This window comes from Chanos chanos, chromosome 1 (assembly GCF_902362185.1).
Source record: "Chanos chanos chromosome 1, fChaCha1.1, whole genome shotgun sequence".
Taxonomy (NCBI): Eukaryota; Metazoa; Chordata; class Actinopteri; order Gonorynchiformes; family Chanidae; genus Chanos; species Chanos chanos.
This window is the reverse complement of record NC_044495.1, coordinates 17,749,014-17,768,975: the sequence shown is the minus strand read 5'-3', so window position 1 is coordinate 17,768,975 and position 19,962 is coordinate 17,749,014. Positions and strand designations below refer to the sequence as shown.

The window sequence follows — 19,962 nt, the reverse complement described above, 5'->3', positions numbered from 1 at the left end:
AAAAGTATTCGGGGCACCATTTGTAATGTTTAAAGAACTCTGAATGCTGCACATCGAAGCTGACCATAGTTTAATTATGTACAAGCCTAAATTCAGACCAAGAATTCTGACAGGGGAATATGCATTTTGGCAATCTGTGACCTGATTGGAATCTTACCAAAGTAGTTTGTTTTCAGGACACGTTATTTATCAGGTCATTTAATGTCTTAGTAAGTGTCAGATGACTTTTGACAAAGGACAATCAAACACTGGTTCAAAAAATATCACCATCCTTCTTTCTGTTGTAAAGGTAGTGTAAGTTTAAACTCTGCATGCTTTTTGAAATATATGCTGAGGTAAAATTATATTACCTGAGAGTAACTATACCCTTAATTTACTCATTATGCATGCATTGTAGCATTATCTGAGAGGTGGGGGGGCTGTGTTTTATTGGAAATACATGAACATTTTGACAAGACAGCAGATACTGCTATGACATTTTATCCATTTCAGTGAATGCTGAATGTACTGCTTTTGTATCTGTAAAATGAATAAAATTCTGTAGAAATATTCAGCATCAGTCCCTCCTGTTTTTTGATGTTCAGCAAACTCCTATTGATGACATAAAGGCTGCCAGCTCTATTCAAAGGGCCTCAGAAATATACACATAAATCAAGTACATTCATTGTCTATTTGTCTGATAAATGAGAACATTATACTTGCACTAGGTAAAAAGTAGTGTTTACAAAAAAGAGAACAACTACTGTTGGTATACAAGATAGATTTTACTTTTGTTGACCAGTTTGTTTGTTTTTTTTTCCAACACAAATTCATGCAAGTCTTGATTATGGATATCACAAGGACAACCATAATCAAAACAGACATCAACAGGTTCTAGACAGTGTCACTTACATTGTGACAGCATCTTTGTTGCCAAAATGTTTTGGTTGAGGAATAAAATGAATATGCTGAAAGATGCAGCGATGAATCAGAATGAGCAATTTTAGTCCAAGCTAAGGAAACACCCATTAATGGAATGGGTGAGTGCTAAAGCCACGTTGGTCGTTCATATAACATATCATATACGCATATGGCACACGAAAAGTGCTTTGAAACTAAGCAGGCATTTGTATTATTTTTCTGTGACAGCAATACACTGAATCAAAAAAAAAGTTACCTCACAAGGGCTAAGGCACAAAAGGCCATATTATCACAGTGAAACAGAACAAACTGATGTTTTCTTCTTTATGTTTCACTGAACATGGAATCTGTTAGGGAGTCTTCAGTGTCACAGATTAAACAAGTAGATTCAGATCATGTCATGAAAACATCTGCCTAATTAAATAAGAGGAAATATATTATACAGACAATCCCAACCCATACATTATTCTCATACATACACTTATTCAATTCAAGTTGGACATTATGGCACATACTGACATGGAAGTGCTTTAACTGGTAACAGTCTTTCTAAGCTCTGTCAATGCCATAGGTAGTTCTCTCTTCCTTGTGCAACCAATGACTTTTAACCTTCAACTAAACATTTACCTTGAGAGATTCAATTGTCTCTGGGTCGACAAATCATGGTATCCACTCTGGACATTATTTCTGGTCCATATATTTTACTGATAGAGGTTTAAACACTACTCTTTGAAACTGTTATATATACTTTATGAAAACAAAGGGCCATTTACATTGTAAGGCTCTCACCATATATGGTATAGCTGTAAGGTTTCACACAACGGTTAAGGCTAAGCCAAGACTTACACTCTCCAAACGCAGCCTCTAGCTCTGGTTTGTGTGTTAGGTATGAATGTGGAACATTCTAGAAGGTGAAGCGTCTGCTGCTAGAGTGGCCCACTTTGTCGAGGTTGGGGTTGCAGGCAAACTGGATCATTGGAGGGGGCCCACACATGAGGATTAGAGTATCATCACTTGGAGGGGGAAGATGATCACGGACCATGTCTTCACTGATGAAGCCTTCACTGTACTCCCAACCTATTGCACAAATAAGGGTTATAATGAGAAATTATGTGACCTGTCCATATGATAGGAGGCTAATTTGATAGGTGGGGGAGCTCAGAAAATTCAGATACTCTATTAAATTCTTACTTTTTAAACAGTTTAGATTTCCGACAATGTTAACTGTTCTGAATGACCTCCTCTTTGAAATATTTTAGATATCTAAAGCAGAACCTAAATTATTATGGTAATAAATGAGAAAACAGCTTTTTAAGACTTCCTGTGTGCTATTTTGATTCTGCTTTGAGCTCGTTGTAGCTAGAGAATCGTAGTACTCTGCTCATTCAATCTGCAATTAAGCGATCACTTCCACTGTGTGAACACTTCATTGGACTGATTTGGAGGATAATCTGATAATCTAATAAGTGGAACATGTCAAAAATAAACAATTACTTTAAAATTATGTACACATATTCACATACATATGTACGTCTGTATGTACAGGTTGAGCATCTCTAATCTGAAAATCTGAAATGCTCCAAAATTCAAATACAGTATTCCAAAATCAGAAAAAAATCCATAATTTGAAACATTTCTGGTGCCAGGCATTTTGGATGAGGGATACTCAACCTGTATATGTACTTATAACATATTGCTTATCATTTGTTTAACTTCTAAGACAATTGGTTGTTTTTGACATCTTTTCATCTTTCAGATTATTGGGTTTAGCGCACTTACTGCAAAGTCTAATTAAAAAAAGAGTTTGAAAGAGAAAGTCAGCAACATCCAGTTGATTTCCTGGTCCTCCACAAATAATACTATTTTGCCGCTTATATTCATGACTGCTACACCATTTCTATGTCTACATCAATATCATTTATGGGTGACTCTGAGAGAGTCAGAAATGCTTCCAGACACTATCTTTATCTTTATGATACCTTTTTTTATGGCTATATCTAGCCATATCCTTTTTAAATACTAGATGGTAACAAATTAGTTTCTTATTTCGGATGCAAAATTCACAACTTCTTTACTAGAACTTCCCACACAGAGACACCAGACATTTGAGAGCACAGGATATAAGTAAGATGATCTTAGGCTTAACACAAGTTACTCTTTACCGTCTGGAGCCCTGTCAAGAGTGAACCACAGCTTGAATCGAGACGGGTTATTGGCCAGAACTTCCTCCAACTCGGGGCGTAGAAGGATGTCTTTTTCTGTCTGTTTGAGGAGGCGGTATAGGAGGTGAATATGGTTAATTTTAGGTTCAAACTTCAAATGGAAAATACAAACAAACAAAACAAACAAACAGATAATGTAACAGAACATCACCTAAAGTCTGAGAACAACAGACTTTGCTCTCTTTTATCTGACCAGTAAAAAAAATAATGTGCCTAACAGTTGGAGTCCCATGAGATGCTGACTGGTTACCTGGTTGGCAAAAAGCAAATGACACACTGTCTGATCTTTCGGATCCTTCATGACTGCCCTGATGATCTGCAGCATGGGCGTGATACCTGATGTGACAAACAAAAAGATCAACCAATCAGGGAGCCCCTAGCAATCCACCTATGTATGATCCTGTTTCACAACATGAAAGAATGAAAAAGCACATGCTAAAGAATTGACAGCCCTGACAAAAGTAACTGTCTGTACACAGTTCAACAATGTAATTGGAAATTAACTGAAATAAAGCATTCAACAACAGCTCTATCTTAGGACACTGAGTACAGCATTGAAGGGTGACTATAATTTAATTTGAATCTTTAACTATCACAATGTGTTAGGTATTATGTTTGATCACCAAAGGTCATTTTTCAAAGAGTATGCTCTTAGAAAAAAACTTACACACAAAATACTTATTACACAGACTCTAATATCAGAAAACAAAATGAGTTTCAGGTATTAGCAGGCAAGACTGTATGAATGATATCCAACCACAATGTGTTATTCTGAATACATCCTACTTACCTGTCCCTCCTGCAATCATACCAACTTGCTTTGCAGTCTTAATAACAGGTTCAGACTTCTTGTCAGGCCTGATGGCAAATTTCCCTATGGAAAAGTAAATCCATGAGATAATCTTTACAACAATCTCAAAAAAACTCATAACTTAAAATGCATATTATGTGCTTATAAAAGCAGTTTGCTCCGAACGGTATCAAAGGTACACCCAGCACATACTGATACACAGAGACAATGCATACCCAATATACAAAAATGTTAAAGTTGTGAAATAATTTGCACACATGTGAGACTGAAGAGGCACTTGCTAATCAAGAACTATTGATTACTGAATAACTGTGCTCTAAGGTCCTCATATATATTTAAGCTGTAAAATCAGTTGTAGCATTAATATTTGATGTTTCTCCTTAAAGATGTAAAGATCTCCTTAAAAATGTAACCAAGTACACAAATATCTTTAGTAGACATCATGTGCTTGACTTTTTCTGGTTATATGCTTTGAACTCTCCCACACATTTTCCAGGCTTAGGCAAGTGCTGACCTCTGCCTTTGTAAACCAGCAGGCCACTTGGTCCTCTGAAGTCAATGGTGTCGCCAATTCGAAGACTCTCTAAATACTGGCTCATTTTGCCACCTTCAGGAAACTTAGGGTGGACATTCTTGTAGTAAATCTGTATCAAAGTTGAGATATAAAGATTTTTTTTAAATGAAACTAGGGTTAAACAAAAAACAAAAACAAAAAAACATAGAAATTTAAAAACAGAAGCATGATTGGAGCACCCAGTAAAACTGACAGTACAAGAATATTATGAAATCAAGATACTGAGTAATCTCTTGGCGCTGGTGTAACGTTATCACTGTTTTTCATGAAGAGAATTTCAAAATGCTTCCATGGAAATAAAGATGAAATTAAGCAGGCTGTGTATGACTGTTCTTGACAGACAGAAACTTTTGAAGATCCAGATTTTTGCTTCCCAGTCAAAACTTACTTTGACCACAAGGTCCACAAAGCCCTTGTCATCATCACTGGACACAGGGGTGTAAGGCCTCACAACCAGGTTTCCATCTATTTTTGCAGACAGGTAGATATGTTGCCCTGCAAAGAGCGTCACCAGGTAATGTTAAACATAAACAACAGGATAAAAAAAAGCTTCTAGCCATAATGCAATGGATATTTGTGTGTACCTTACGGAGGACATCTATGTTTCAACTTCAAATCAATTAAGCGCATTTTTAAAAAGTCTAGACTCACCGACAGGTAGACCTAAGACATGCTCAGGGCACCTCAGAGCAAAGCGAAACTTCCTGGTGTCGTGACTGATTATCTGTGGTATAGAGAGAGCAGATATGCATATCTTGTCTTGATAATACGCGCATTACATTAAGATTCCTCAGGTAATCTGTCAAAAATATCAACCGATAAATTAGAAAGGGGTACAACACGATGTGCTTCCCCCATGAGACTCAGTATATTTAACTGCACTCCACTATGTTCCCTCTTTCGACCAAAACACGCAAACAGAAAACTCGAGTCGAGAGACTTCCGACAAGCCTCACCTCTTTATCTATGAGGCGTAGCGCATACTTGACATTTGGGTCCTCGAGAGTAATGGCAGGCTTTCGCTTTGACCATAAAAGACGCAGGAAAAAACCAAAAATTTGTTCGAAGCTGCAACGGATGAGCTGCGGAGGGAAGTGAGCAAGACAAAACAGTAATTCACACTATGTGCACACATGAAAATGGCAATCCTCAAACAGAATTTTAGGATTCTTTTTTTGCTACGTGTGCTAAAGCTAAGAGCTAACCTATCAAAGCAAAGCATTGACCTACAATGAACAACTTATAATTAGCTCACAGTGTGTTGTTCCACAAACTAATCGGTGTAACAGAAACAACGTCCAAAGTTACCATACAAATCATTTCACATGAGATACATCCACTGCTGGTCAAAGGTACGGTTCACAAACAAATTTGACTCTGGGGCAACTGCTCGACTTTAAACAGACCTACACATTCATTTCGCAACGTATACTCACATTACAAATGTAGGACAGCATGTTGTTCAATATTTCAAGTCCACCTTTGCTAGTTACGCTGTTAACTAGTTGGTACCAACCTAAATTTTTAGATTTCTAGCTGACAGTTGTGCTGTCTGTTGCACCCACCCATCAGTGGTGACGTGGATCCACGATGTGCGCCGAATTTTCAAAATAAAAGGCTAGGCTTTTTCATACGTTCATTCTGGATGTTTAGTGCTCTTGGAGGCAGGTTTACTCAGCCAGCCCGTAAGCTTGTGCATGGTGAATACTGTATTGTCTTTTCTCCATCAGTATTACTGAGAATTCCCCAACTACTCTGACGCTATGACGCTCAGATCACCCAGAAGAACATCCTACCTAGCCAGAATACTAAATCCCATACAACTCGTGCTCTGTTTTCTTCTTCTTACTGGACAAAATTTGAACAACTGTTTAGATATTTGTACTTTGTCGTGACATAAGTGACAGTTGAAGTGCTAGTACAAACACTTTTTCATTATTATAAAACATTAAAAAGAGTATTTATTATTGTGCTGCATCAAATAAACTGCCGAGATGGACTGGCTACCTGTCCGGGGTGTTTCCCCGTCTTTCGCCCGGTGAGCTCTGGGATAGGCTCCAGCTACCCCCGCGACCCTACTTAGGATGAGCGGCTTAGAAAATGAATGAATGTATTATATAAAATGCAGTTATCTTTATGGCGTTGATACCTTTGATTGTTTAACGTCGCATCCGTTCAAAGACAGAAAATAACAAGATAAGCCAGGATCGATACCTCGTTAGTTGTACAATCAAATGAAAGCATTGTCATCCTAGAAACATTTACATCATTTGCTCAAGTCACACTATTTAATGCAGTTAACACACATTCAGTGTAGAATAAATCGTGAAAAGGCCTTTGCCTGAGAATTCTTTTGCAGCATACCGGTAATTACATTTACATTTATTGAATCCATTAATTCACTAAAATATGGCCATTTAAAAGGGCTGAAGGTGAACATCTGAGCTGCTGTTAAAGAAGGATCTTCACAGAAAAACTGACATAAGGATGAAGAAAAGTCAAATATGTTTGTATTGATTAGAATGTTGAAGCACTGCTGCATTTTAGATGCGACTAGGATCAAACAAGTATAACCTACTACTTCAATACAACTCACACTTTTAATGTAGTATACAAAAAGTGGTAAAAACAACAACGGTACAGGAATTACAACAGAATAAATCATTGATAATCTATATTATATGCCTAATCCTCGATCGCAGCATTGGGAGGTTAACTGATGGCTTAAATAAGAAAATATCTATTTTTGAAACATTTTAAAAGTAATTATTGTTTATGAATGTAACTGTCGTTAGTGTGCACCTCTTGGACGAACACTTTACATAGGGTGACCGTACGTACTCTTTTTCCCAGACATGTCCTCTTTTGCAGACCTAAAAAGTCCGGGATTTCTAAATCGCCAAAAATGTCCGGAATTTGGCTTTTGTTTTCCACAGTCGCCATTCATTGTGTGTGCATTTGCATTGCTTTTACTTTTTTCTCTACGTCCCGTCCGCTCGCCTGCCATCCAATGGACGGTCATGTACACTATCATGCCATAAACATTGGTTAAACTGCATTTTGTTCATTACCGTTAACACCGCAGCAACAGCCAAGAGACCTTAAGAAAGCCGTAACGCCACCAAAACTTGAATGGAAAGAAATCAGGTCATCTTGCTCCTGTTATTATGCTAGTAGTTATTTGTCTTATTAAAGAGTATGGCTATGTATTGGGGCAGTTAAGTACAGATGCAGTTTCACATTGCATTGTCAAGCATCAGGCTTACATGCGCAACAACAGGAACCGAAAGTGACATAACTTAAATTTCCCCGTAAGTTAGGAGGGGAACGCATCATCCCGCTCCTAAGCCCCCCCGTCCCCCCACACTCGTCCTTTTTTTGAAAACCAAAATATGGTCACCCTACCTTACATAAGTAAAATGTTTTACATTTTTTTTTACACTGCTTTTGTGCCCAGTAGTAACATTATGTTTTCCCTTCCTGTTGCGCCCTGACACGTATAGGGTAAAAAAAGGAAAAAAAAAACCCTAACAGACCCGCCTCATTTTCGTTCTTCTGCCTATCCTACTTTAAAACATCCGTTTCGGGGCCGGACCTGGGAAGACAGAAGTGGTTTCACCGCTGGCATTGGCTAGGTTCTGAGGCCTTTGCAGTTGATTGACAGATCGAATAACTGTATAAATGTTACTTCAGTTTATTTCTTGGAAAAAGCACTGTCTGTTTTTGTGTGGACGTGGACAAAGCAGCAATGGCAAGGGGGTAAGATTTCTTTTCCTCGACAAACCTAGAACGACTTACCTACCTGCTGCCATTGTAATGCGGTTGTTTCTTTATTTTTTCTATTTCCTTTTTCTTTTTTCACTATGATGTGTCGACGTTATGAAGTTATTGCAATGCAAATTTGAAACGATCATGTGTTGACTAATACTCTTCTGGCAACATGAGATTGAAAAGTAACACCAATCAGTGCTTATTCGCTATATCTAAACATTCAGCGTTTCTTTTGTTTTTTTTTACTTTCTTTATTTATTTATGTCTACCGAAAATCCAATAAGAATTCAAGAAACCGGAAGAAGCTATGGCTTGTCGTTAAACTACGCTATGGTTTGTAAAGCCACATGACAGAAGCATCACTCCTCACTGCCTTTTCACCCACCCTCCAATTTAACTTTGTGATGGGGTGGTGGCTCGGGTGCACAGCTGTACATACTTACTACAAGTCTGTGTTTCAGATGAGCTCTGCTTTTGAACCCTGTTTTAATGGCTCCCGGTGGCATTTCCTACCATTTTATCAATTTATATTAAGAAACAAAATGCCTTAAATTTAATGGGAATGTAGGTTTTATTTTTATGTCTTGGAATCTTGTAGCAGAAACATTGTTTTTCATTTTGTCATATTGCTCATTGGGAAGAATCTGAGCTGTGCCTTGTACTATGGTGATGGTGGAGATAGAACTACTGGGATAAAGAGGAAAACTGATCTAAAGACAAAGATGGCACCAATTACAAGACAGCAACACCACATGAAACCACATATTGCCAGAGCAACAAATTGAAAAATCCCCTTGGTCCTTTTAGTGTTATCTATTTAGAATGCCATGTGATTGTATCTACCCACTGAGTAGTCCACCATAGTTTGGCCTTTGATCAAGCTTGTAATCTCTTTAGCTGGTCAGGAAATATCTGTCTTTTTGTCCTGTGTCTAGTGTGACAACTATTCTTATTCTGAAATACAATCAAGATTTTGCGAATATTGACCTGTTTTCAGCTTATAAGCACCTCAGTTTATCTTTTTATATGAATCCGAAGGGTAATGTCTATTACTGTTTTTGTGGCATAATTCTAGCCAGAATATAAACCAGGAGCTCTCAGATGTGCTAAACCAAATGTGGAAGGTTGATGTGAATCGCTTGAAGCCGGGGAAGGACTATACCATCTCTCTGCAGGTAAGGGAAAGTAAACATCTGCAGCAAGTAACCCCACTTCTCTCATTTTTGCATCCTCCCAACCTCAAAACAATCAACAAAATAATAACAAATTAGGTTTTTTATACTGCAAAAGAGACCTGCAATGTAATGTTTGTAAAGCCTTGAAAGTCAGTTTGGATGTCTCATTGGTTCTATCTGATAGCACTTCTCATGTGTGTTTGAGTAGATTGTGTTTTGAATAGATTGTGTTTTATGTTCTTGAAATAAAGAAATGATAAAGATGTTTTACGTAAAAGGAGCTGACATGGAACATATACTGTAGTATATATTAATGGGATTAAAACCGTAGGCTTCGCTGACTCGCACTAATTAGTGTGAAAATGAATAAACCGCATAAATGAAATGTGATATTTTCAGGGAAAGGCTGGTTATGTTGCTCAGGGCAGTAACTATGCCAGAGACAGGGCCAGGTCACCTCTGTTCTCTTATGTCAATGAGGAGAAGCTCAAAACTATCCCTACCTATGCCCGTGAGTACTGAGCTCCATTTGCTTTACACTTTATATGTTCTCCAGAAGTGTTGCCCAGAGCAGAATCAGTTCTTTTTCAAATATTAAGTTAGTAAGCGTCTTGTGTTATGTGTGTGTTTTGTGTCAAGTTTTGTGTTTGTGTGTTTACAAGATGTTGCCTGCTTTGTTAATTAACTTACAGACACTACTCATTAAGCTAGATTCCACATCATGATAATAGTAATGTTATTAGGGTGCTTTTCCTCTCCAACCTGCCTGCCCCCCAATCCCCCATACCCCAGACTTCATGAATCTTTTGGACAACTATGAAATGTCCACGGGTGTAACTGAACAGGTGACATCACAGGAAGTCGAGGAGAATAATTCCTTCTTAAATGCCATCCTTGAGACAGAAGTCATGCAGGTACACTGTCTGGTTCCCTACTGGTCCTAAATGTGCCTCCTGCTTTGCATCCTATTTGCTTAGTCTAGTCCATACCAGTTAAAACTCTGTGTTGGGATTCACATTAAATGTTTAGCCTGAAAGACAATTTAAGGAATTTTAAATATGTCAAGCCAAAAAGTGCAGTTGTGCCTAGACATGTGTACAGGCTCTTTATGAGTCAGAGTAGAATATGTAAAGGTCTTTAGGGGGAAGAATATACAAATATATTGTTTGTATTTCTCTTTGGTTTTTGTTTAATCGTCTCCCATGAAGTTCTGTAGTTCATGCTTTCCTTTAAATGTGAAATGGATTTCTCTGCTCAACTAAACACTGTCTTTCTTGTATCTTACCACTGTTTGCAAGTGACTTCATCATAGAAAGTTTCTTCTGTGTCTTGCGACTATTTCACGTGCATTTAAACTAGAGTATGGACATGTTGTCAGTGTTTTTTTTCTTTTTTTTTTTTTGTTTGTTTTTGTTTTTTTTTCATTACAGTGTGCCTACAGATACCTGGTCAGTAAGGGCATGGCTCATCCTGAGATACGGCAATTTAAGAATCAACTCTATGAGATATGGTTCAGACTGTATAACAGAGACCGGAGTGGAGGGTGAGTATATGTTCCTCAAAGGTTTGTTATTTGCTTAACATTTGCTGCAGTATGTGTTATGAGCACATAGATATTTCACAAATCTATCAGAACTCCTCTAGAATTTTGGTGCTGTTTGTTGATTTTGGTTATGCATAGAGAATTTGGAAATAAGTCAGAGAAACTGGAAAATAATTAGTTCCTGAAGATGTATACCTGGCCAGCAAATGTTGAGGTAACCACCACAGGGAGATTTTGGGTTTTTTGGTTTCATATCTGAATTGCTGTAGATGTTTTTATTTTATTCTGTTTATGGGGTCATTGCAATTAGCTTTATTCTGAAACACAAAGATACAATGCACAAAAATATATTCTGCTTATTTCAGTATTTTGTTGTCTTTAATCCTTAATCTTTTTTACTATGTAAAATATATACATTACATCTTCATTTTTTTGTTCCCCACAGTGCTGATTCATGTGGTTTTGAGCATGTATTTGTTGGTGAGACCAAACATGGAAAGGAGATCATGGGCCTCCATAACTGGGTTCAGTTTTACCTGCAGGAGAAGCATGGCCATGTGGACTATAAGGGTTACAAAGCCAGAGACAACAAAGACACAGTATGAACATGGAATCATATTTATGACCTTTTCCATACTGAGGGGGTTTAGAACTGAACGTTTTAGTTAATCGTGTTATTTATTGCTACGATGATTTCATTTCAGAGGTTTTTTTTTTTGTTATTTGGCCAGATTTTACTATTCATTAATTGTAAAGTAATAGAACTGGTTGAAGTATACAAAGTGACCATATTGTAGCTGTTAAGCTCGGTGTCAAGCAGCAAAGAAGTATTTAGAGTAAAGTCACCATAAGCCAGGTGGTACTTCACGACCCTGTACCAATGTATTGTATGTAATCAAGAGTTAGAAATAGTGCCCAATCTGCATAGTACTGCCTCACCTACGTGAATGTTTGTAATGTTTGGTGGCGTCTGTGCTTGATTCCTTGCAGCCAGATGAGGATGATCACGTCTTGAACCTGCAGTTCAGCTGGAAGGGCCTGGTCAAGCCTGTGGGCAGCTCGTTCATCGGAGTCAGCCCTGAATTTGAGGTCGGACTCTTCACCATTGTCTTCCTCATGTCCACTGAGCGGACGTCAAATGTCGTGGTGAAGGTGGATGAATATCTGCTGGAGATCATAGTGTGCAGATATGGGCGTTCCATCGGAACATCCTATCCTAAGATGCTCAGCAGCAATAACAGGGATTTGTAGATCCTTCATCGTGGATCCTCATAGTAAAGAGTGTACAGTAAGTCAGAGGTTTGTTAAGACAGTTTGAACAGAATACTGGTTTCTTTTGGTTGCTGCTGTCTCTGACATTTCTCTCTTAAATTACATAAAGTGCAGCTAACCCATTTTTTCTAATATTTTTGTTTGTTTGTTTAAAACAAATGCAGTTTATTATGTTTCTCTGATTATAAAATATTATCTTGGAAAGAAATCAAAATATATTTTTCAGCTGTTTTATGTTTCTAAAAAAAAGGAGCCAAAGTTTTCCATTTGGCACCGAATGTGATGTTTTTCAAAAATCTTTTTCAGTTGACTTAAATGATTGCTTGTTCACAGACTAAAAACACAGATAGGGCACAAATGTTTTCATTAACCACTGTGGGATGACAACAAGGCAGCTTTAATAATGCACCATAGCATGGTCTATATTGTCTATGTTTCGTTTAATTCACCATATTGAATATTTGTCAAACTCTGAAGCTTTAATTTTTTGTTTTCTATATTTTCATTTGTTTGTGTCACTGTTTTTGTGTTACTTTATAACAGCATCTTAAAAAGAAAACAAATGTGGAAATAGAAAGTTCATGCTTTAATCTTTTTCAAAACATTATATTATAGCACCTTATTTCAATTTTATAGCCACTATTAATTAATTGCAATTGTAATTAATTGTAATTGTAGTTGCTAGTTTTTCAGCTGTCTGTTGCTCTTACTGTTTTGACTGTTTTACTGTTTGTAGTTATTAAACATTATGTGTACTTCTTTCATAACATTTGGTTTAATCTGAGATAGAGAACTCCTGACATATGGATGTAACTTTCTCTGCTTAGAACAGTACATATCTAATCATAAAGGCATTTCTTTCAGGACTTTCAGATGCGTACTTGCACCACATTTAAATTGACATGACATTCTTCTCCACTATTATCTTTACTAGTTAGTGATATCCTACATAGACAATAAGAGGCTAGTAATTCAAGTGCTAGTGTGTGACAGGTAGATGTAGAATTTCACTCTAGGGAGAGTAGAACAATCAGAGAAAGTATATGAATTATATATAAACTGAAAAATGACACAGCACGTGAATATATCTTTATTGCAGTTTTGTGTTTGTAACATTTTTTAAAATTTACTGCAACCTGTACATCATGCATCATCTGTGTTATATCATATAGTGTAATTATAGACACTCGATACATATTTTTGTAAAGTAACACTGTCAAGTACATCAGAATTAATATCTGCACAAGAATGCCCTACACCGTGTGGCAAAGTGACATTCAAACTACTCTGCATATACTAATGTACACTGCAACACATAACGTGGACTTCTGTTAATCAGAGTAGTACAAAGCAAAAAGAGACTATGGTGTGATCAGAAAGACGATAGCTCTTTCTCAGAAATGTTCTCATGTTGAATGAAAAAAATGTGACTGAAGCCGTTGTTCAACTGAAGAACCCATTGGAGTGTTGCGAGACTTAACAGTTATTTAAAACCAATTAGGGATCCCATCAATTCTAAGAACCATAGCTGTCCTTTACTCCGCCACCTCTCAGTGAAAGAAGACTTACTTCCAGGATCCGCTTTTGCCTTTGGCTCCTCGGGTGGTCTTGGCAGTTTTGGTGCCCCTCTGGTGATCACTGACTCGATTGCGCAGTACATTAATGTCATACTTTTGCCTCTTGAGCTTCTCAGCGAGATCAAATTTCTCAGAGTGAAGCTGGCGTAGCCACTGCCAGAGATCACGGGCCTTCTCGCCCAGCTTCTCTTGGTTGAGATGGTCGATATTAAGGGGCTTCCGGCGTTCCATAAGAGCTTTAGTCTTCTTTTCGCGCTCTGTCAACTTTTTACCCTTCTTCTGATCCACTTTTTGCAAATAGCCACCGAAGCCCTTATTCGAAAAGATCTTCTTCTTCTTGGCTTCCTCCTCAGCACGAAGCTTGGCTGCTTCCCCCTCACGTCTTGCCTTTTCCTCAGCCAGACGTGCCTGCCTTTCACGTTCCTGTTCGGCACGAATGCGCTGCTGATCAGCACGGTCTGCACGGCGACGCTCAATGCGGTTGCGAAGAGCAATCAGCTCCTCTTCCTCTTTCTGCCGGTTGCTGAAGTGTAGCTCAATGAGACTCTGGAGGTCATTGAAGTCCTTCTCCAAACGCTTGCGGTGGAGGTCATCAAAGTCCACTTTCTCTCCATCAGGCAGCTTAGGAGGTGTGATGTTGGGCACATACATCTTTGGCCGGGGCTTAGAGTCCTCCTCTGCCTCCTCACCGTGAGGTTCTTGCTCTTGTTCCCTCTCCTCCTCTACCTCATATTTGCTCTCAGGTACCTCCTCTGGTTCCTCCTCCTCTTGTTCCTCTGGGTCCTCTACCTCAGTCACTTCCTCTTGTTCCTCCTCTGCATCCTCCTCTACCAGTGGATTCTCCTCTTCAGCTATCTCATCCTCCACCTCCCTCTCCTCTTCATACTCCTCCAAGATCTCCTCTGTGTCAGACATGGCTCTGGAACTGAATTAGACTACGTAAGAAGAAAAAAACAGAAAGAGCAAAGACTCACTCCTTCTTTCAGTTCAGCTGGTGTCTCAGAAAAGTCCGGTTTTCCGTATGGGAGCCTCAAGCCTTTATAGTGCTCCCGCTATCATGTGACCCTCTTGACTGGATGAAACAGTATTGGTGTTTGGTCAGGATGGGAGGCTTTTTTTTTTTTTTTGAACAGATGGAAGGCAATCTATTTTCTCCTTCCCTGAGTCTTGTCCTGTCCCTCTAGGGCCTTCATGCCCAGACTCTGATCCTGACCTCTGGGTCTGAAGCACCCCATTCCTCTGCAAGGATTAGGGGAGTTTCTATTTCTGACTCAAAACAAATGCAAAAACATTTGTGCTTTGCTTGAGGTTTCTTTACACGGTTAATTACATCGAACATGCTCAGAGCATTTTCAACACGATTTTGGATTAAAAGATTAAACAGATTAATTCCAGTAATGCAGAGTTAATTTTATGTAAAAAATTGGCATTCACCAAATAAGTAAATGTCATGAAGGAAACATAATTTAATGTGTAACACAGATATTGTCATTAATATAGAATGTATAGTTACATAAAAATAATGGTGGCTCAATTTTATCCAACCTGGGCTGCCATACTATCACTCTTTTCATTTTCATTCCACTCACTAAACAGAGAAACCTCATCCATAGGAGTTACATATTCAGTCCATAAATGGAAAATGACATCTCAACTCTGAAGTGTAATCAAATTATTCCGAGACACCAGCATATAAAAGAATAAAAGGACAGATTACAGAAAATTGCACTCTAGTTTACTTGACTGCTGCAATGACATTGAAGACTAGTGGTGATGGTATTGCAGACAAACAATAACAACAATAAATATCAAGTATCACAAAGAAAGACCACTGATTTTACTGTTGGACAGAGTGATAACTGACAAATGCGGACAGCTGTCTTGTGGCGTCTGGCAGATCCCATTTGTACACGAAGAATTCCCATTACCCTTTCAGCTGTTTCTACAAGATGGAATTTTCCAGAATGTCACTGCTGGCCTTCTTCTAGCAAAGAGGAACATCTCTCTTGTTTCATTTTTACTCATCCACCAACATATGTCTCTAGGCAGTTACATGTTTTGAAATATAATGACAATATTTTTTGTTTCCTGTAGCCTTGTGTATTATTAGAAGGCTAAGCTACCACACATTGTCGGTGGAACAATCAAGAAAACATAGTGACAAAGTGTTGAGTATGTCATTGTAATCATTTTAATGGAATAACATATAGCCTATTTAATGTGTCCATTAAGTTGAAATGAAACCATAAATTTTAAACATAGAAGAGACACCAAACATAAATCAGCTGTCATTTAAGTATCTTAAAAGCCAAGGCAAAATAGTTGCTGAAAACCCAGTTAATGACCTGTGGACAAGATTTCAGCAAGTGAGGACAGAAAAATTGAGGATAATCCAAGGAACCTCAGCAGGAATGCATTTGTTTAGGGTTAGGGAATTGGTGAGATCCCAAAGTGCCAGCAATAAAGCTTTTCAAATGGCAGGCTTGTTACCTCTACCCAGAGCAAAGAAAAAGGCATAACCCTAAAAACACGCGCGCACACACACACGCATGCAAAGACACACACACACACTCACACGCTCACACATATATTTATAACATATGTAACACACATATATATATATAACAAATAATACAGTGATACCGGACTTACCAGACAGAGGCAGGTTTCAGGTCGATTGTCTCTTATTGACTCATTGGCCATAAATGTAGAATCAGAACTGAATGTTTAGTTAAGGGTGTTTAAATAACTGTATTAATCAAAGCCTGTTCTCTCAAGCCAATTTTAATTTATTTATTTAGTTATTTACAATTGTGTTATGAGGGCATTTTAAATGTTTATTCAAAGGAATATGCTTTTCCATTTCTAGCTGGAAATCTCCAATAACATTTTAAACTCATAACCTTAACAAGCAATGACATTAGTAGTGTAAAGCCCTATATTTGCCAGAATTAAAGATTAACTTCAATGCAGCTAAGCTTTCATTTTAATCCTGTTAAGCAAAAGAGCCCTCAGTATAGCCTACTACTCCTGCCCATCAGTAATTTGTGACAGGCAGGTGGTGCTCTTATTTAAATCTCGCTCTTGATTGTCCAGTTAGGACAGGGCAGCTGTGTCTCTCAATAAGAGCACAGGATCTGCAACAACCAGCAAGCGCTTAAAATAACCACATCCTTGTTACAGTGTGTGCCAAAGACAATAAATGACAATGGCGTGGAATATCTTTTTTCATTTTCTACAGCTGAAAATGTATGGTATACACCAAATCCTACTGGCTTGTTTATTATATAATCATACAAAGCAATTACATGATCAGAAGTGACATTTCGTACACAGTGTTCTCTAAGAAATATATAAAGATCATCACAGAATTTATAACACAACTGTTGTGCAGTTATAAATTATATATGAAAACCAACACATCAGACGACTAAACTCACTGTAAAGCCTTTGGATATGCCTCTTTTTTGTTTATATTACAAAACCCATGTTCTCCAATTTATTTATGATAACATGGAGTTCAGCTGAAATCTACCACTCAGTACCAATCCCTGGTAATAGAGAATATAACAACTGCTGTCATAAAAGTTGAATCTGTAAAAGAAAGGTGTCCCAAAGGCACTTAGGCTTATTTACACACTAAGAAATAGTTTTTTTTCTTCGGACTGCAACTCTGTCGATGGCCCTATTCTTGAGTTAATTTTTAGTGATGTTTCCTGAATACAGAACATTTTTATGCTCCAAAAAGGTTGCTTACAAAACGTATGTTTCTGATATACCATGTCTCCATAAAAAGTTTATTACTCTAAATTAATATTTTGTTTGGAAACAAATTATAGCAAAACAAACTTCTCTGACCAAAAACTGCTGTAACTGTAGAGGGATAGCAATACATTTTCTGGAACTGTAGAGGGATAGAAATGTTCATAAGAATTAAATATAGGGCTAGTCAAACTTTTTAAAATACAGTTAGCAATTTAAGTGCATATAGAGTTGAAGTTGTTGTTGAGCAACTGTAACTTGAAAGTGAAGTGGGAATCACATTAGAGTTGTCTAATTCATTCTTTAATAAACAATTTCTGTTGTATCCAGATTGTTACATATGTCCTATGATTATTTCTTTGAAAGTGCAATCTTATCATTTTAAATAGTTGACACACAGAATGAAAGATTTACAAACATCGCTTTTATAAAGCGTCTTCTTGGGCACTGATACTTAGTCTCGTCCCCACCACACACACTATAGCTTTCAGCGGCAGTCCACTGGACTCAAATGCTTAGCGATGCTTATGCTTTTACTGGCACTAGAATAAGGCCAATATGAGGAAAGCTGTTTTTATGAAACTAAGGACTATTGCTTAATCGTATTAACCAGTACACGCTGTAACTGAAACGGCGCCAACTGTGCAAAGTGGTCTGTTCAAATATCACAATGATATTATGTGACATAGCCTACTTCTTATTATCATTGTGGACATCATTGTTCACGAGTCTTCGTCACACGGCGAGAGAAAAACGTCATGACGTAAATTAATGTTTGAAACTGATAATGTAATCGAAATATCCCTTCAGTGTCTATGGGATGGTCGCGTATATTGTCAGCAGCATATGACACAGTAATTTAGAGAATTGCCTTTAGGTCTACTGGAGCTTCTAAAATTTTGATTAATCTTCTCAAGAAAGGAGACAGTTTCCCCATTTGAACAATTAAAATTCTACACGTAGAAACCCTGCTTGTGACTGTAAATCCGCTGTCCTTTGTATAGTGCAAATTTTACTTAAAACCTATCTTTCTGGGATGTTTACTCCCAAACTATGCCACCGCATGACTTGCAGATTATGTGTTTATTGTGCTGGCTCGGCATATTTTAAAAGGAAAAGTTATCGTGAGAGAGACGAGGCATAAGTACCCGCTGTGCTCGACCGTGTCTACGAATCATGCATCGAGTATCCATGTGCTACTATCCAAGTCTTACTCTTAAACGCTTTTGTTTTGCCGTGCTACCAGTCGTACACAAATAAACTAACTTATACATTTCATTTCAAAATCGCCTGTGTATTCTTTAGGGGTGAAAAGTGTCGCATACCATTACACATAGCCCATGATTTGGAAAAACCTTAAGAATGGCTATTAAGGCACGACAGCCAACCACAATGAACTTCGCGAATGAATCGCATAGGCCTATTGAAAGATATAATTATGAAACATTTAATATCTGGGTCAGCCAAATTTCCCCAAGACATCTCGCGTTTTATAGAATGTTATAGATGTCATTTCAGACTCATCCATGCTGTAGGTGGTAGGCCTTCTAAAGGCCTACCATATCAGTATTTAGTGCTATGCTTCTGGGCAGTATATACACCCATTATCGTGGGTGGTCATGAGTAAACAATAAGACACCTGTGCAGCGTCTTATCATGCCTTACAAGATATCACAGCGCAGTTTTACCACAGCGCTTGGTTTGAAATCTTTTGCCGCATGCATTTAAGACGCACTCCGGTAAAGGTTCCCTCTGCTGGTTACTGAAAAGTGCTGCTGAGTGCTGACCTGTTAACTTACATGTTGTTGTGAAAGACACTACATATAGCAAGCCCAAAATTATTCATACCAATGCCAAGTTTTGATTTTTTTTTATTTGACCAGTAGGTTTCATCTGGCTGGAAATGATATAAACAAATTAAAAAATGATACATTTAAACTATTTCTTTTTGTTGTTGTTGTTGCTGTTTGTTTGTTTGTTTGTTTGTTTTTTACATTTTTACCAAAAAGACCATGTCCAAAATTATTCACACCCCTGGAAATTGTTGCAAAATTTTGAGAAAATGCAAGCCTTGAGAACAGCCAATGCAGTAGTTCCCCAATCAGTTACTAGTCAACTGCAAGTCATGGCTAATACCAAACAGCTTAGTGAGGATCTGTGGTTGCGCATTGTGGCTGCTCACAAGATGGGGAAAGGCTATAAAGCCATATCTAAGTGTTTTCAAGTGCCAGTGGCCAAAGTGCAAAGCATAATCAAAAAGTACAAAGAGTTCCACACTGTGAAAAATCCCAAAGGGCATGGTGAGAGGCCAAAAGTGACCACTGCACTGACACGAATGGCAGTGTGAGAGGACAA

At 37.9% G+C, this 19,962-nt stretch overlaps 3 protein-coding genes across 4 annotated transcripts; 1 reads left to right on the top strand and 2 right to left on the bottom strand.

Moving 5' to 3' along the window:
* Window positions 1–743: 743 nt before the first annotated feature.
* Window positions 744–6,068, bottom strand: cyb5r3 (cytochrome b5 reductase 3). 2 transcript variants are annotated; one of them, XM_030781612.1, is made up of 9 exons: window positions 5,944–6,068; window positions 5,464–5,589; window positions 5,159–5,231; window positions 4,896–5,002; window positions 4,448–4,577; window positions 3,913–3,996; window positions 3,373–3,458; window positions 3,063–3,162; window positions 744–1,977 (listed from the first exon to the last, which is right to left on the bottom strand). In XM_030781612.1, the coding sequence occupies exons 1-9, from the start codon at window positions 5,962–5,964 to the stop codon at window positions 1,805–1,807; spliced, it is 900 nt and encodes a 299-aa protein (XP_030637472.1). In that variant the 5' UTR covers window positions 5,965–6,068; the 3' UTR covers window positions 744–1,804. The 2 variants fall into 2 exon arrangements, with proteins under 2 accessions (XP_030637472.1, XP_030637481.1); XM_030781621.1 differs by lacking the exon at window positions 5,944–6,068 and adding an exon at window positions 5,816–5,865.
* A 2,175-nt stretch (window positions 6,069–8,243) lies between these two features.
* On the top strand, window positions 8,244–12,932 carry si:dkey-222f8.3 (Poly(U)-specific endoribonuclease-C-like). The gene is made up of 7 exons (XM_030777273.1): window positions 8,244–8,266; window positions 9,354–9,453; window positions 9,853–9,964; window positions 10,246–10,367; window positions 10,884–10,996; window positions 11,442–11,595; window positions 11,987–12,932. Exons 1-7 carry the CDS (start codon window positions 8,256–8,258, stop codon window positions 12,245–12,247), a joined length of 873 nt encoding a protein of 290 aa, XP_030633133.1. The 5' UTR covers window positions 8,244–8,255; the 3' UTR covers window positions 12,248–12,932.
* A 901-nt stretch (window positions 12,933–13,833) lies between these two features.
* On the bottom strand, window positions 13,834–14,760 carry tnnt2c (troponin T2c, cardiac). Its single transcript, XM_030773424.1, has 2 exons — window positions 14,644–14,760; window positions 13,834–14,565 (listed from the first exon to the last, which is right to left on the bottom strand). Exons 1-2 carry the CDS (start codon window positions 14,758–14,760, stop codon window positions 13,834–13,836), a joined length of 849 nt encoding a protein of 282 aa, XP_030629284.1.
* Window positions 14,761–19,962: the final 5,202 nt, after the last annotated feature.